We start from the raw sequence: 16343 nt of genomic DNA, 5'->3' as shown, positions 1-16343 counted from the left end.
TAGCTATTATTTTAAAAGTATAGAGGTTTCTCAAAAAACTAAAAATAGATCTACTCACAATCTCACCACTGGGTATATATCCAAAGGAAATGAAATCAGTATAAAGGGCATTTGAACTCCCACATTTATTGTAGCACTATTTACCAGAGACAAGATACAGAATTAACCTAAGTGTACAACAATGAATGGATAAATAAAACATGGATATATGCACCATAGAATATTATTCATAAATCCTGTCAGTTGTGACAATATTGAGGAAGTTGGAAGACGTTACATTAAGTGAAATAAGCCAAACACAGAAAGTCAAATACCACATAATCTTACTCATGTGGAATCTTAGGAAAAAAGTTGATAACATAGGAGCAGAGAGTAGAACAGTGGTTACTAGAAACTGTGAGGGGATACATAAAGGGAGGATAAAAAGAGGTTGTTCAACAGGTACAAAATTATAATTAGATATAAGGAATAAGTTCTGGTGTCCTATTGCCCAGCAGGGTGACTACAGCTAACAGTAGAGTATAGAAGAAAATAGTTAGAAGAGAGGCTTTTCTATATTCTCACCACAAAGAAACAATAAATGCATTAGTTGATGGATAAGCTAATACCCGAATTTGATCACTATACAACATATATGTATTTAAACATCAAACTGCACCCCAAAAATATGTACAATTACAATGTATGGAGTTTTTAAAAAGGTAACAACAAACTTTTAAAACTAAAGAAAAAACTGGCTTTCTACTTTATAAATAATACATAAGTGACCTGATAAAATGTAAGTAGGTGTCCCTAGATGATTTTAAAACTTCTCATAATTATGTATAAAGAATTATTTAAGATTTCCTTCAGAATATTTTGATTTAGTGGAAAAATGATGAACAAGCATTCTAGCAATAATTACTGAAATAATAAAATACATTTTTTTAAAAAAAGTCATCTGATAAAGCAGTATACACACACACACCACACTCAGACACATACAAATGTGTATATATGAAACACAATAAGTATTAACATTTAGCCAGAACTCATATAATCATTTATTAAAAATAATGATTATTCTTCCCAGAGAAGTAATTCATTTAGAACAATTTCATTAGTAGTTGATTGAAAACTTGCTTAATATGCAATTTAATTAGGATTCTAAAATGACCCATTATATTAAACTAGGCTACATGTTTCTACAGACCTATTTTTTGTTACCTTATTAGGATAAGTTTCTCTGTTAATTACATCTTTCAAATAAACGGTAGAAAAATTATGTCACTCTTCTAAATTGTTCAGTTATCAAAGGGATATCAAATTTCAAGAATACAGAGACATTAAAGAGTAATTTCATTCCTAATATCTTTAAAATCTGTATTAGTAAGTTTATATTTCTTAGGCACTTAACATTTGCCTAGGTACTGTTCTAAGTGCTTTACAAGTGTTAACTAATCTAGTCATTATGACAATCTATTATTATCCCCATTTCACAGAGCAGTCAACTAGGCAAAGTAAGTAAATAAAATGGGCAGAATTACATCTATAAGTGGCAGATCTGGAATTTTAAACCAACCAGTGAAGTTCCATACTCCATGATTTACATTAAAGTGCATTAAGACTGAATGGTAACAATATCTAATTTCTGTCCTATTTAAAAATTTTATATTACCTTACCAATAAAATTTTATAAAAAATGATAAACTATATTAAACTAAAAATTATATTAAAAGCTTTTTCTTATTAAAGGTTAATTTATAAACAAACTTTGAGTCCTTATCCCTCTTGCTTTATTTTCTAGTGTTTCACTTTAAAATGCATGAATATAATAGCTACACAGACTTTAACCTTGACTCTCCTGCTTTCTCTCTCACACACGTGATACACACATTCATATATGCACACACATGATTAAGAGTCTGGCATTTGCCATTGTAAATGCCTAGCATACTGCTTTACTGCTGAATTAGTAATGAAAAGTGATCATTATATTCAATCCAAAAAGACATTAAGGAAATGCCCCAACCAAAAGATGAAAATCAGCATTGTGTCATTTCTTCCAAATGCATCATTTTTGTTGTACCACCTAAGAAGACACTGGCTATTCAATTGTCCCTGGTTCAATGACTACATTTTACAAAAACGGAAGTTTAAACATGTTTAATGCCTATACAATTTTAAATATTTTTATCTCTTAAGATGTAAATTCTATTCCCAGTTCTATTGTCCTGCATTCAAAACTACTTTACAAATACAAAGCATTTGTTCTTATCTATGTCTATTAAAGATGATCTAACTAGTTTACAATTCAGAAAAGCTGCAGATTAATCCAAAATGCATGAGCTCCACTTTTTCTTCAGGTTCAACCAATCTGAACAAAGCTCAAACACATAAAACCAAATATAATATAGGTTTTAAAAATTACAAAATACAGTTTCTTTGCATGTTTAAAACTTTTGAAAAGGAAAGAGGATAAAAGTTCCCTGTATAATAAAGGATTATGGTACTATATTTAGCTTTGCCATCTCAGTTCTTTTTCCTTTGGCTATTAAACAAGGTTGAAGGTTAGAAACAGCCCAGATATACACAATGAGTTAAACTGATACCTTTTCCCAGTTTCAATCTGATCAAAAAATGTATTTTGGGCCCTTGCCTGAATAAAAGTACTTAGAGTATTCTTGTGAGTTCTTAACTTATTCAGCCCAATAGGAATTAGAGTTACAGTTTCTGGGCTTTACATAATTTATTTTTAGAAATCTCCAGCAACCTTCTATTACTAATTTAACTAAATTACAAAAGGCCAATACATATCTAACTTACCAATCTAAAATATTCTACAAATTAAAAAAGAAGAAATCAATAATTATTTTATTAAAAGTCATGAGCCATCCCTGGCCTTCAGTAGAAGAAGAGAGGCCAGGTGAAGTTGCTAGGCAGTACTCTGACTTCTGCCTGCTCCCTGAAGTAAGAGGCATTGCTCCTCCCCTGCAGTGCCTGTAGATGGAATTCTGGGCTCCACCCCACTACTGAAGTAACAAGAGGGCATGCCCTCCCTCTCACAGCTGGTTCTGTGAAGACTAGGGAGTGGGTAGTGATGGTAGTGGTGGTGGTGAAGTCCTGTCGTGTAAGACACAAGGGAGGCAGACCAGAATAGCACTGCAAAGATTTTATAAACTAAACTGATGTTGGAACCACAACCTATAAAAGTGAATCAAGACATGCATTCTGAACTTAAATTAGGTTGATTAACTGCTTAAAAAATAAAACACAAGATTTAAATAGGAACTAGAATCTTAAAATATTTAAAATGTTCCTGATATAGTACAAAGTTATTTATCATACCAAGAACCAGTAACACTTCAACTTAAATTTAAAAAGAAAGATTATCAACAGATGCAAAAACCAACATGACACAGAAGTTGGAATTATTGACCAAGGATTGTAAAGCAGCTATCATAAAAATGTTCCAGGGACCAATTACAAAATTATTCTAACAAATAAAACTCAGGAATCAAATACCAACCCTTTAAAAAAAAAGTCATCAAAAAGAAACTGCTTCTCACTAAAGCCTATCTTCTTTATTTTGTCAATAAAACCCTTCTCTTTTACTTAGCGCTTTTGCTCATAAATTCTTAAAATTCTTAGAGTCTACTGAAGTTGTTAATATTTTGAGCTTTTAAAAGTCAAATGTTTGTACTTAGATTCTTTACACATATTGTTAATAGCATTATCGTTATGGAAATGTTAATATTTTAGTAAAATTGAACCATATGTTTAGTTTTCTTTAGTCATTTCCTTTTCATCATTCTCTGTCAAGTATCTAGAATAGCCAAACATTTGCATGCTTTTTTATTAATGACATTTTCTTGCTAGCCTTATAGAGCTTCGAGGTCCTCATTTGGAAAAAAGACTCCTATTACACTGGGAAGTCATAATCCTATCTGTCATGAGTTTTTGTGAGTCCTTGGCTTCATGAAAATAAAACAATGTCTACTGTCAAAATAAGCTTAGCTGGTCTTTACCTTCTTTATAATAGTGTTTTTCTCCCTAAACATACAACAGCAGAGACTAAATCAGCTACAATAACATTTTTTTGGATACCTTAAATTATTAGTCACAAGCAATAATGTAGACTTAATTTATATTTTCCAATCCCTTTATTCACTAGAAACATTTCAGGAACTCCATATTCCAGTTTCGACATGATGGTAGTTTTTTCTAATGATCCCTGATAGGAAAATTCTAAAATTCTAGCTGTTAAAAGATACACAGATTAATTCCATATCTATCAATACTTCCCTTAAAGGAGTTCAAGTTTGGGAAAGAACAAACTTGGAAAATATTTTTTTTTGAGAATAAAAGTTTGCTTGTGGTAGGATTTTAAATTAAGTATTAATATAAACCCCTAATAGCGATTATGATGTTGCTAAATTCTAGAATCTTTAGGGCAGCTGGATAAACATTCTCTCTCACTTGAAATAACACACTAGTAGATCTCCTCTCCGGTTCATTTATTAACATATCCTAAATAAACTGATTTTCTCATAAACTAACAGTTCTACTTAAGAAAAACAGTGGAGAGAGGAGAGAAGCTGAGTTTTGGAGAAAACTACTACTTCAAAATAATTAAAATATTCTCGCACATTTACCTCTGATGTGTTCAGAAAAACAGGTTTGAAAAAGTTTCTGGGAACTATAGTATTACTAAGGCATCTCATGCAAAATAACAGGATAAAAATCAAGCTAAACCTAGACCACATGTCAGTACACTTAGATAAATGATATAATAGGCATTTCATTTACTTTTTATTTATTTATTTTGAGAAGGAGTCTTGCTCTGTAACCCAGGCTGGAGTGCAGCGGCATGATCTTGGCTCACTGCAACCTCCATCTCCTGGGTTCAAGTGATTTTCCTGCCTCAGCCACCGAAGTAGCTGGGACTACAGGTGTGCACCACCACGCCTGGCTAATTTTTGTATTTTTAGTAGAGATGGGGTTTCGCCATGTTGGCCAGGCTGATCTCAAACTCCTGAATTCAGGTAATCCACCCACCTTGGCCTCCCAAAATGCTGGGATTACAGATGTGAGCCACCGTGCCTAGCCACCTATTATATCATTTAAAGAGTAGATATACAAAGATTAAATTAGGAACAAGGATGTTTAGCAACTTTGTAGCACTCTATTTGGTCAACTAAGCCAAGTCAAAAAAAACAAAGGGATAGAAAGCTGAAACTTGATTGAATTATTTTGAAAAGTGACATTGAGAAGAGCTAAAAGAAATATCTGGAATTATATCAACAGTTGTAAAAATTGGGAAAAACACTTCACATAGCCTGACTGAGCTAATAATTAAAAACAAACGCATAAACCAAATAATCTTGTAAATGCTGAAACAATGAAATTCTACGTGGCCAGAAGCAAGGACAGAGAAGCAAGGCAAGATAAACTTCAGTGATTTCACATTGAGAGAAGTAGTTACATCAAGATTCTGTATCTAAAAAAAAAAAATTAATATATTTAAGAAGCAGGAGTGTATTTATTATTGATCCCTCATTTCGCAAAAATCATTGTTTCTGTTTTCCTAAATGGTTTAACTGCTTTAATTAATTTTTCAGCATCTTCAACTATTTCCTCTACTAGATCTTTCTCAATAGCCTACAACCAACCTAATACTTACTTTCCCTCTCTAAGAAAAAACACATTGGGCCCTGTATCTTGATCACCTTATTTCACTACTCTCCTTTATAGCACATTTAAAAAAAGAATTGTCTAGATACATTGACTCCACCTCTCCGTCTCATATTAGCCTTTAAATCTAACTTCCAGTCTCCTTTTTCCACCTAAACTTTTCTTGTCAAGGTTACCAGTGACAACTTTCATTCTGAAAATCCAATGGTCAACTCTGTCCTCATTTGGTTTAACCTCTCAGAAGCTATTTGGCCTAGTTAACAATTTCATTCCTAACTAAAGAATCCTCAGGGTTTCTACAATAACACAATCTTCCGTTCTTTATTTGGCTTGTTTCCTTCACTGATACTCCAGCGCCTTTTTCTGATAATAACTAAATTTTGGCATTACTCAAGGGCGTCCACTGCTCTTCGTCTGCTCTGCCACCACAATGTAAGGGGCCATCAGCTCTTACCTGGACTACTGCATGAGCTACCTGAATGTATCCTTACTTTCTCTCTCACCATCTTCTACACAACGGCTTTATTCAAAACCTTTTTGAAATTGTAAACTGGATCATACTCACTCTACCTGTAAGTTTCATGGTTTCCCACTGTACTTGGAATAAAATTCCTTTCCTTGTCTTAGTCTGTTCTGGTTGCTATAACAACAAACCATAAACTAGGTAGTTATAAACAACAGAAATGTATTTCTCACAGTTCTGGAGTCTGAGAAGTCTGAGATCAAGACACCAGCAGATTCTGTACGTATTTGGTGAGGACCTGCTTCCTGATTCACAGGTGGCCGTTTTTTTGGTGTGTCCTCACATAGAGGAAGGGGTAAGGGATTTCTCTGGAACCTCTTTAATAAGGGCACCAATCCCATTTGTGAGGACTCTACTCTTATGCCCTAATCACACCTCTCAAAGGCCCCATCTACAAATACCATCACTTTGAAAGTTAAGACTTCAACATATGAATTTCAAGAGGGAAACAAACATTCAGATCAGAGCATCCCCTTACTTCATACACTCTATCCTTTAGTCTCTATACTCCAATCACACTGACATCCTTTCAGTTTTATTGAATGCGCCAAGCATTTTCTCTTCTCAGGAAATCTGTGTATGCTGTCACCTTGGCTTAAAATAGTCTTCCCCTCAACTCTGTCTGGCTAGCTTCTCATTGCTAATATCTTGGATTCAATTTCACTTCTCAGACAAGACACTCCATAACTATCCAGGCCAAAGTAAGTCTTCTCCCTTATTATAACAGCACTTGTGCTTTCCATCCACAGCATCTGCAATGATGTGTAATAATATATTTTATTTATTTACTTGCTTCATCTTTTAATATCTCTCTTATGAATTAACTGTAAACTCTACAAGGTAGGTACCATAACTGTTCTATCCACAAGTATCTCTATATAGTCCCTAGCATAAAATCACTGAAACACATTAAGTACTCAATTAAAATATTCTGAATGAATGACTGACCAATAATATGATTATATAAATAATTTGCTTGAAAAAGGGTAAAATGAAGTAATGATCATATATTATAAATGACCATTTATAATAAAAGAACATTCAATAAATGTTAAATGAATAGTTAAAAGAGAGTGTTTACATATATCAGGCACTATTATAAAAGCTTCACATATATTAACACATTTAATCCTCACGAGTACTATCATTGCTGGTGACGACAGTAAGTACTATCATTATACCCATTTTACAGAAAAGTCTAATAACTTTCCTAAGTTCTACAATTAGGAAGTTATAGAGCTGAAATTTGAACCCAACCTGTCTAGCTCTGTAAGCCACATTTTTATCACTGTTATATAAATGATGAGAATTCAAAATACTTAACTGCATTATTAATTAGCATTCAAAATTATAATTTTATGGAAAACTATAATTTCTCCTAAAATAGCAATTTCCCTTCAACATATTCTACAATTCATCCTGGCCACATACCTCAATGCTCCTATGACACTGTACTCTGCCCAGATTCTACCCTGTTTCCTCTGTATGTAAGAATCAGGTAAAGCAGAGAATATATTGAGTTTCTAATCTTGAGTTGGGTCATAAGAGGCGAATAATTTACATGTAAGCCTTTGAAGTCATTTGTATAGTCTTCTTTATGTAACAATCAAAAAAAGTTTTCTTAGAATTACAAAGAAGGTATGTATGTATGTATGTGTGCTGGCAGTGAGGGAGAGAGACTAGCAATGAAACCAGATGAAGAGAAGCAGGTAGTGCAAGGAAGTCTAAAAGACACATCCAAGTAAACTTCGCACAGGTGGAGGAGTCAACTGTGGGAACTTTAAGACATGCCAAAACTTCAAGGAATATAGTTCAAAGAAAAGTGACTTACGCAAGAAGACCATATACTTAGCAATATGAGCTGTTCCTGGCAACTTCATTAATGATCACTAAAACTACAAAATCACATGAGTGGATTTCTTATTAAAAAAAAACAGAGATATAAGTTGTGCTTTAAAGTTAAATCTAATGTAGAGCAAAAACAACATGGACAGTGCAAATTCAGAAGGAGCCAGAGAAAACTGTAGGGGACTAAGGTGCCAAAACTATGGCGTAGACTTTAATCTGCCCCTAAATTCTGGAAATTGAGTCACACAAGTTAACCTGTATTTCACTGAGAAGGAAACTTTCCAACAAATACCTGGATTATGTCCCTAAAATGTAAGATGAGATCCTTGCAAAAATTAAAGTTACTTTTATCATTGGTTTTCTATTTAATGAGGTAAACTTAGTCAATTATGCAAATCATTCTATTTCCATATTATTCACTAAAACGGAAAACAATCATACATAATTCTCAGGATAAACGTATATTACATAATAATATATACATATGAATATGTATGTGGTTGTATATGTATATACATTTTAAGAACTGCATGAAATTAGGAAAATCATTATAAAATTCGAAACTGCCAAGGTGATTTTAAAAAAGTTGGAAACTGGGCTCAGAAACTGTTACAAGACGCATAGTCCTGAGAAGGAGAAAATTATCAAACATTGACACAAGAAATGAACTGCTAAAGGGGAGAACTAAAATCATGTGAATTTGATTACTGATATAAAGATAAGAGTAAAGAATACCAACTCTGATGTGAATTGGTATGAAGAAAGGAGATCATGGGCCGTGATTTCACAGTTAGGAGCCTGTGCAGTGTTATTACTTGTATGACTCAGGCAGAAACGGGGAGCCCATAGGTTAGGATGCTAGAAAAAAGGACAGGGAGAAAAAAGAAAAAGAACCAAACGAATATTCCACTACTAACCTGGTTTAGTTTCTTCCAGAGATTGAGGACAGGAGAAAGTTCATTAGACCAGATTTCTCTATCAAATTTGGAACCAGCTGTTACTGATCTGCCCAAAATCCTCAACTGTGAAATAACCTGAATGAAGAAAACAGTATCAACAAATAAGAAAAACTTCAAACAGGAAGAAAGCATAAGTACAAAAACAGACATTTTGTTTTATAAAAATAGAGACCAAAAATGTTGTCAATCGTTTTTAATCTTACTATATTTGTTCAATTTACTGTTTTATTTAAGCAGTTTAAAAAACAAAAGAACTTAAAGTTTGGGAAAACCATTTTAAAAGTTATATACTGTAATGGCTTGTAGTTGAAAGATGCTTCAGTTTTGTTTTTTGTATTTTTTTGAGACAGGGTCTCGCTGAGTCATCCATGCCAGAGTGCAATGGTGTAATCATAGCTCACTGCAACTTTGAATTCCTGGGCTTAAGTGGTCCTTCCATCTCAGCCTCCCTACTAGCTGGGATTACAGGTGTGTGCCACCATGCCCAGCTAATTTTATTTTTGGTAGACACGATGTCTCAGTATGTTTATTGTCCAGGCTAGTTTTGAATTCCTAGGATCAAGTGGTCCTCCCACTTCAGCCTCCCAAAATGCTGGGATTATAGACGAGAGCCACCAGTCGTGGCATAAAGCTGCCTCTTTACCCAGAAATCTCTAGTTACTTATAATTAATAACCTCTTGGTGTCTCTATTTTCTCATTTCTGAAATCTGGAACTGTTTTGATTTAAATTTTATAATTTCAAAATTATTTTTCCTTAAAAATATGAAATGACTGGAAAAAGAATAAATAGCATAATAAACTCTATAAAATGGTAAAGCAATGATAATTACTTGTTGATAAATTATTCATAATTTATAAATGTTTTAATACTCTACATTAACTTTAAGTTGTAATTTCAATGTTTCCTCTACATACAAGGTTCCAATGAAAAAAGCATGGGTCAATTAACTAAAACAAGGCAAGGTAAATATTCCCTATTTAGAACTTTCACTTTTATGTCCTTATTATCAATTTCTTTATCATCATTCTCAGCAAAACCAATTCACTCACATTTTTTTCTAAAACAATACTTAATCGTTCCCATTTTAAGAACATTAATGAACCCCTTCTTAATCATTTACTAAGAATGATCAGAATATTACCAACTATGTTAAATATTAGATTACAGATACTGTGATGTATGTTTTTATATATAAAATCAGTGACTATATATTGTTTTTCATATCATTATACCTAAATATTAAAATTGTGCTATCTCATTGTTTGTCTAAAATAAACAAAGTAAGTTCAAAAAAACAGATATGTCTTCCTAAGCCAGTACTTTAAACTTCAACATTTGCACCATGTTGACTAATTCTGTTTTTACTTTGGGAGAAATGTGATTTGTTTTTCCTTTTGTAACATACTGAGCTATATTTCATATTTTCTTAGGTTCTCACATTAGTAAGGTTTGTAACAAAATAAGACCCATAAATCTTTCAGAATGAATGTACTACTTAACTGTTAAACATTAATAAACATGCTGTTAAACTCAAGTTACTTCTAGAGTGATTCCCTAGTCTTAAAAAATTGTGATTCGGTGTTTGATTTTTTTGTTTTTCTGATAAATTATTTTCATTTGCTCTAGCTGAACCCTACAATAGCACCTAATTTATCAGCTTTGCTACACTACAAGACACAACTAGTTGGTAGTCAGAAGAAGTGCTATTTTAACTCTGGTAAGAGATATGCTATCACTTATTTGTGTTTTAAATTTGTCAAACATGACAGAAAACAAATAAGAATGCAAAGAAATGTCTAAAGAAAAAAGAGTGCAAATTTTTTTATGCATGCATGATGTTAAAACCTGTTTTAAGAATAAAATGTGAGAGAGATCCAAGATGGCTGATGATTAGCAGCTCGGGCACGTACCTCCCGGTGAAAGCGCAAAGAATGAGAGGACGCCACACTTTCAGACGAATATTAGTTGCTCACGGACCACGAGATTCCCAGTGGAGGAGCTCCATGGGTCGCCAGGGCGACTCTTGTGGCCGGCGTGGCGGTTTTGCTGGTGCCTTAGCACGCCAGTTCTTGGTGCAGAGTCCGGATATTCCCGGGCAGAAAAGCACCATCAATCTTAACACCGCTGTTTTGGCCGGCTCAGTGGATTGCTCAGATTTCGGCGCAGGGAATCAACAAGTTGGACGTCAGAGACCCAGTTAGAAAGTCGGTAATTATAAAGACGACAGACGGACAAATATATAATGAAGGGAAGAAACCAGCGTAAAAAGGTAGAGAATACTCAAAATCAGAATGCCTCTCCCTCTACAGGGGATTGCAATTCCTCATCAGTAACGGAACAAGGCTTAATAGATTACACGGGTGTTCCAATAACAGAAGCAGGTTTCCAAACGTGGGTGATAAGAAACTTCTGTGAATTAAAAGAACTTATTCTAACCCAATGCAAAGAAACTGAGAACCTTGAAAAAAGGTTTGACGAAATGTTAATGAGAATGGACAATTTAGAGAAGAATATAAGTGAATTGATGGAGCTGAAAAACACAACACGAGAACTTCGCGAAGCATGCACAAGTTTAAACAGTCGAATTGATCAAGCAGAAGGAAGGATATCAGAAGTCGAGGACCAGCTCAGTGAAATGAAACGAGAAGACAAGAATGCAGAAAAAAGGATGAAAAGGAATGAGCAAAGTCTCCAGGAAATATGGGACTATGTGAAAAGACCTAATTTACGTTTGATAGGTGTACCTGAATGTGATGAAGAGAATGAATCCAAGTTGGAAAATACTCTTCAGGATATCATTCAGGAAAATTTTCCCAACCTGGCAAGGCAGGGTAATATTCAACTCCAGGTAATACAGAGAACACCACAAAGATATTCTTCAAGAAGACCAACCCCAAGGCACATAATTGCCAGATTTATTAGGGTTGAAATGAAGGAGAAAATACTAAGGGCAGCTAGAGAGAAAGTTCAGGTTACCCATAAAGGGAAACCTATCAGACTTACAGCAGATCTCTCAGCAGAAACCCTACAAGCCAGAAAAGAGTGGGGACCAATATTTAACTTCCTTAAAGAAAAGAACTTTCAACCCAGAATTTCCTATCCAGCCAAACTAAGCTTTATGTGCGAAGGAAAAATTAAATCTTTTGCGAACAAACAAGTACTTAGAGAGTTCACCACCACCAGGCCTGCTTTACAAGAGCTTCTGAAAGAAGCACTATACATATAAAGGAACAACCAATATCAGCCTTTCCAAAAATATATCAAAAAGCAAAGAACTTTAACACAATAAAAAATTCACATCAACTAATGGGCAAAACAGCCAGCTAGCATCAAATGCTGGTATTAAACTTATATATATTTTAATTGGATAAAAAGCCAAAACCCATCGGTATGCTGCATCCGGGCCCATCTTACATGAAACAATACACAAAGACTCAGAGAGAAGGAGGAAGATTTACCAATTGAACAGAGAGTAAAAATAAACTAATAAACAAAAAGCAGGAGATGCAATTCTCACCTCTGATAAAGTAGACTTTAAAGCAACAAAGATCAAAAGAGGCGAGGAATGACATTACATAATGGCAAAAGGATCAATGCAACAAGAAGAGCTAACGATTCTATAGATCAACGAGATAGAAAATTAACAAGGATATTCAGAACTTGAACTCAGACCCGGAACAAGTAAACTTAATAAATATTTATAGTACTCTCCACTTCAAATACACAAAACATACATTACCACCTCACACCTATTCCAAAGGTGACTATATAATTGGAAGTAAATCACTCCTCAGTAATCGCATAGCATTTCATAGGTTTAAATTAAATATTGGTTGGCTGTTTGTTTGTTATCTTCTTCCCTTATTCCTTCCTGACTACATCATTAAGTATAATTATCAGTATAAAAGAGGTTTTCAATACCCATTACTAAATTGCATTCTAGCCTGGGCAAGAAAGCAATACTCCCATTCTCTCTCCCTCTTTCTTTTCCTTCTCCCTCCTCCCCATTCTCTCTCTCGCTTTCTCTTCCTTTTTTCTCCTTCCTATTCTCTCTCTCTCAAAAAAAAAAAAAAAAAAAAAAGAATAAAATGTATACCAACCAAAAAAGATGTTTCCTGTCCTAAAAAAAAACACGTAAAGTTGCTTTTTAAATAATACAATCATATTATAATTTTTAAAAAACAGACAGTAGTAAGAAAGGGAGTTCAAACATATAAAAAAGCATTTCTATTAATAAGGACAGGGCTATAACTTATATCAATGAACTGTCAGTTGTTTTTACAAAATCTAACACATACATTTATCTTTATAAAGCATAGATAAGAAAATGTTTATTCATATTTTAAACAAGTTAAATATAATTTTTTCATAATACTGCTTTAAAATGATATCAAAAGGGATAAAATTTTATTCATTAACAACATATTTACATCAATTCTTTCACTTTCTACCCATACTTAACAGCATGAATTATGCTACTGACATGCTTTGGGAGATCTAAAAGAATTGTAAGAGAGCCAGGCACAGTGGTTCACACCCGCAATCCTAGCAACTCAGGAGGCTGAAGTGGGGGGATCACTTGAGGCTAAGAGTTTAAGACTAAACGGGGCAATATATTGAGATCTTTTCTCTTAAAATATTTAAAAATATATTAGCTAGGTATGGTGATGTGCACCTGTAACTACTAAGGATGCTAAGTTGGGAAGATTGCTTGAGCCCAGGAATTCCAAGCTGCAATGTGCTACCGTCATGCCACTGTACTCAAGTCTGCATGACAAAGAAAGACCCCCTCTCTAAAAAATAAAAAATTATTTAGAAAATAAAATTTAAAAATGAAGAAATTGTAGGAAAGCCACAGAAGATTTTGCCACTCCTACTTCACCTGTTCTCAACTGAAAGACCAGAGACATTTCAGGAACATCTACCTTTCCTGAGCAACTGGTATGTTTTATCGTAAGACACTAAATCTTATACATAATTGTATTTTCCTTTGGATATCATGAAGCACTCCAAATAATTTTTGATCGAACAATACCAACTTTATAGAAATAGAAAGTACAAGCTTTTTTGTTTGTTTTGACTTCTTTGGCATAAACTTTTTCCTTAGTTTCACTTTCTTTTCCCATCCTAATTTTCTCTTACACTAATTTCCTCAACTATTGATTTTATCCTAGTAGATTATTTAAATTTCGGTAGTCACTGCCAGTAAATCTATTTTGGAATAAGAAGGAATATAAACACTCATTCCTATTTTATAGATGACATAATAGATTGTCAAATAAATTAACAAATTTATATTTTTTTTATAGGAAATACGGCAGACTAGATTTCTGGAGAAAATTTTATGACAAAGAACATTTCAAAATTATGGATAAGCAAGAACATCATCAACAAAATGACTTAAAATTTATGACAAAATTGTCAAGATAATTAATGAAAACCTTAAAGGCTAAAGGCACAAAGGAAAAGATACAAAGATATAAAATAATAAATAAGATTTTTTAAATAAGGAGAAATGGAAAGGCTTAATATATGCCTACTCAGAGTTACTACTATATGAAGAGTTAATAAAAGAAATTTTCTGTGAATTTTCCAGAACTGGTTAAAGACAATGCTTCTCATTTTCAGAAAAATCAAATAATCCCAACAAGAATAAATGAAATCACCTGGTACTGCATAATGTAACTGCAGAACACCGAGGAAAAAAAAAAATCTTACAAGAAGCTAGAAATAACAGATGATTGCAAACAAACACTTCTCAACTGCAACAATGGAAGACAAAACATGTTGACAAAAAGACTGTCAACCTACAATTGTTATAAATTTAGCAAAATTATCTTCTGAGAAAAAATAAAATATGAATATTTTGAGACAAAACAGAGTGTAGTATAAAGAGTTTCACTATTTAAAGCATGGACATGAGCTAAAAGAAAATCATTAAAAAAGAAGGTCTAATAAGTAAAAAGGAATGGTAAGCAAAGAAAATGTTTAAGAAGTTTATAAATCTATGGAAGTATGATCCCAGTATACAACAGAAATAAAACACTGAAAAATAATCATATTTAAGTTAGGATAGAGTAAAGTGACCAAGTTAAAGCATTCTAAATCATTGTATTGCATGGAAGGATGGTACATTAAAATTCAGTATAACCACTAAGGGAAAAAATAAGTATAGAATAAATTTTCTAAAATAGAAAAAAAACTCAAGATTTTTAAAAAGGGGAAAATGAATCTAAAGGAATGCAAACACAGGTAGAGTAGAAGGCCCTTGCTCCCAAAAAAAAAAAAAAAAAAAGAAGCAGGCCAAAGAGGAGATTTTTTAAAAATGGTATTAATGAATCTAAATAAATCAATAATCACAGTAATTGATTATTTTAAAACAACTGCTTAAACACTGCTTAAAAACAATGGCTAAAAATATGTTTATATGTTAATGGTTAAACATATGTATATATATTTAAAAATGGGCATCTGAAATGTAAGAACATTCAAAGTTAAAAAGATAACTTTTTCAAAGAAAAAGACAACTCTTTCTTAGTAAATTTCAAAAAAATTTAAAGAAAAAGTATTATAGGAGAAAAAGAACCACTATTCTATCTATTGACATAATTCTAAGTACTATTTTATAGATAGAAACTTTGTCATTAAAATGGCAAAAACCATAATTACTTTTGCACCAACATAATACTTAAAAGTATAGATGCTGTACATAATAAAATTACCAGAAGATGCAGAGAAATAGAAATCTAGCATTATGTAGGACACTTAATGGGTTTCTCAGCAATTGGTAGATCGCATACAGAACACATATAGAAAATCTGAACACAAACAACAAGCATGACCTAAGGGACATTTAATATAACCAATATCTGCAGAACATTCTGAAAAAAAAAATTAAGTTTCAGGATACGTGTGCAGAATGTGCAGGTTTGTTACATACGAAAATGTGTGCCACAGTGGTTTGCTGCACCTATCAACCCATCACCTAGGTATTAAGCCCCACATGCATTAGCCATTTATCCTGATGCTCTTCCTCCCCTCAGCCCCAACAGGCCCCGGTGTATGTTGTTCCCCTCCCTGTGTGCATGTGTTCTCATTGTTCAACTCCCACTTATGAGTGAGAACAAATGGTGTTTGGTTCTCAGTTCCTGTGTTAGTTTGCTAAGCATGATGGCTTCCAGTTTTATTCATGTTCCTGCAAAGGACATGATCTCATTTCTTTTTATGGCTGCATAGTATTCCATGGTGTATATTTACTACATTTTCTTTATCCAGTCTATCACTGAAGGGCATTGGGTTGTTTCCACGTCTTTGCTATTGTGAATAGTGCTACAATAA

General features: G+C 33.3%; 1 protein-coding gene across 4 annotated transcripts in view; it reads right to left on the bottom strand.

Annotated features, from left to right (window-relative positions):
- DYNC2H1 (dynein cytoplasmic 2 heavy chain 1) overlaps positions 1 to 16343 on the bottom strand; it is a 376161-nt gene that overhangs the window by 114705 nt on the left and 245113 nt on the right. For all 4 annotated transcript variants that reach the window (XM_064375367.1, XM_064375368.1, XM_064375369.1 and 1 more), the window contains one exon: positions 8962 to 9078. In XM_064375367.1, the coding sequence (XP_064231437.1) occupies positions 8962 to 9078 (117 nt within the window). The remainder of the gene's footprint in view (positions 1 to 8961; positions 9079 to 16343) is intronic.

The sequence above is a fragment of the Aotus nancymaae genome, unplaced genomic scaffold (genome assembly GCF_030222135.1).
Source record: "Aotus nancymaae isolate 86718 unplaced genomic scaffold, 86718_ANA_hifiasm-v0.15.2.pri h1tg000012l, whole genome shotgun sequence".
In the NCBI taxonomy this organism is placed as follows: Eukaryota; Metazoa; Chordata; class Mammalia; order Primates; family Aotidae; genus Aotus; species Aotus nancymaae.
This window is presented reverse-complemented; position numbering and strand designations above follow the sequence as displayed.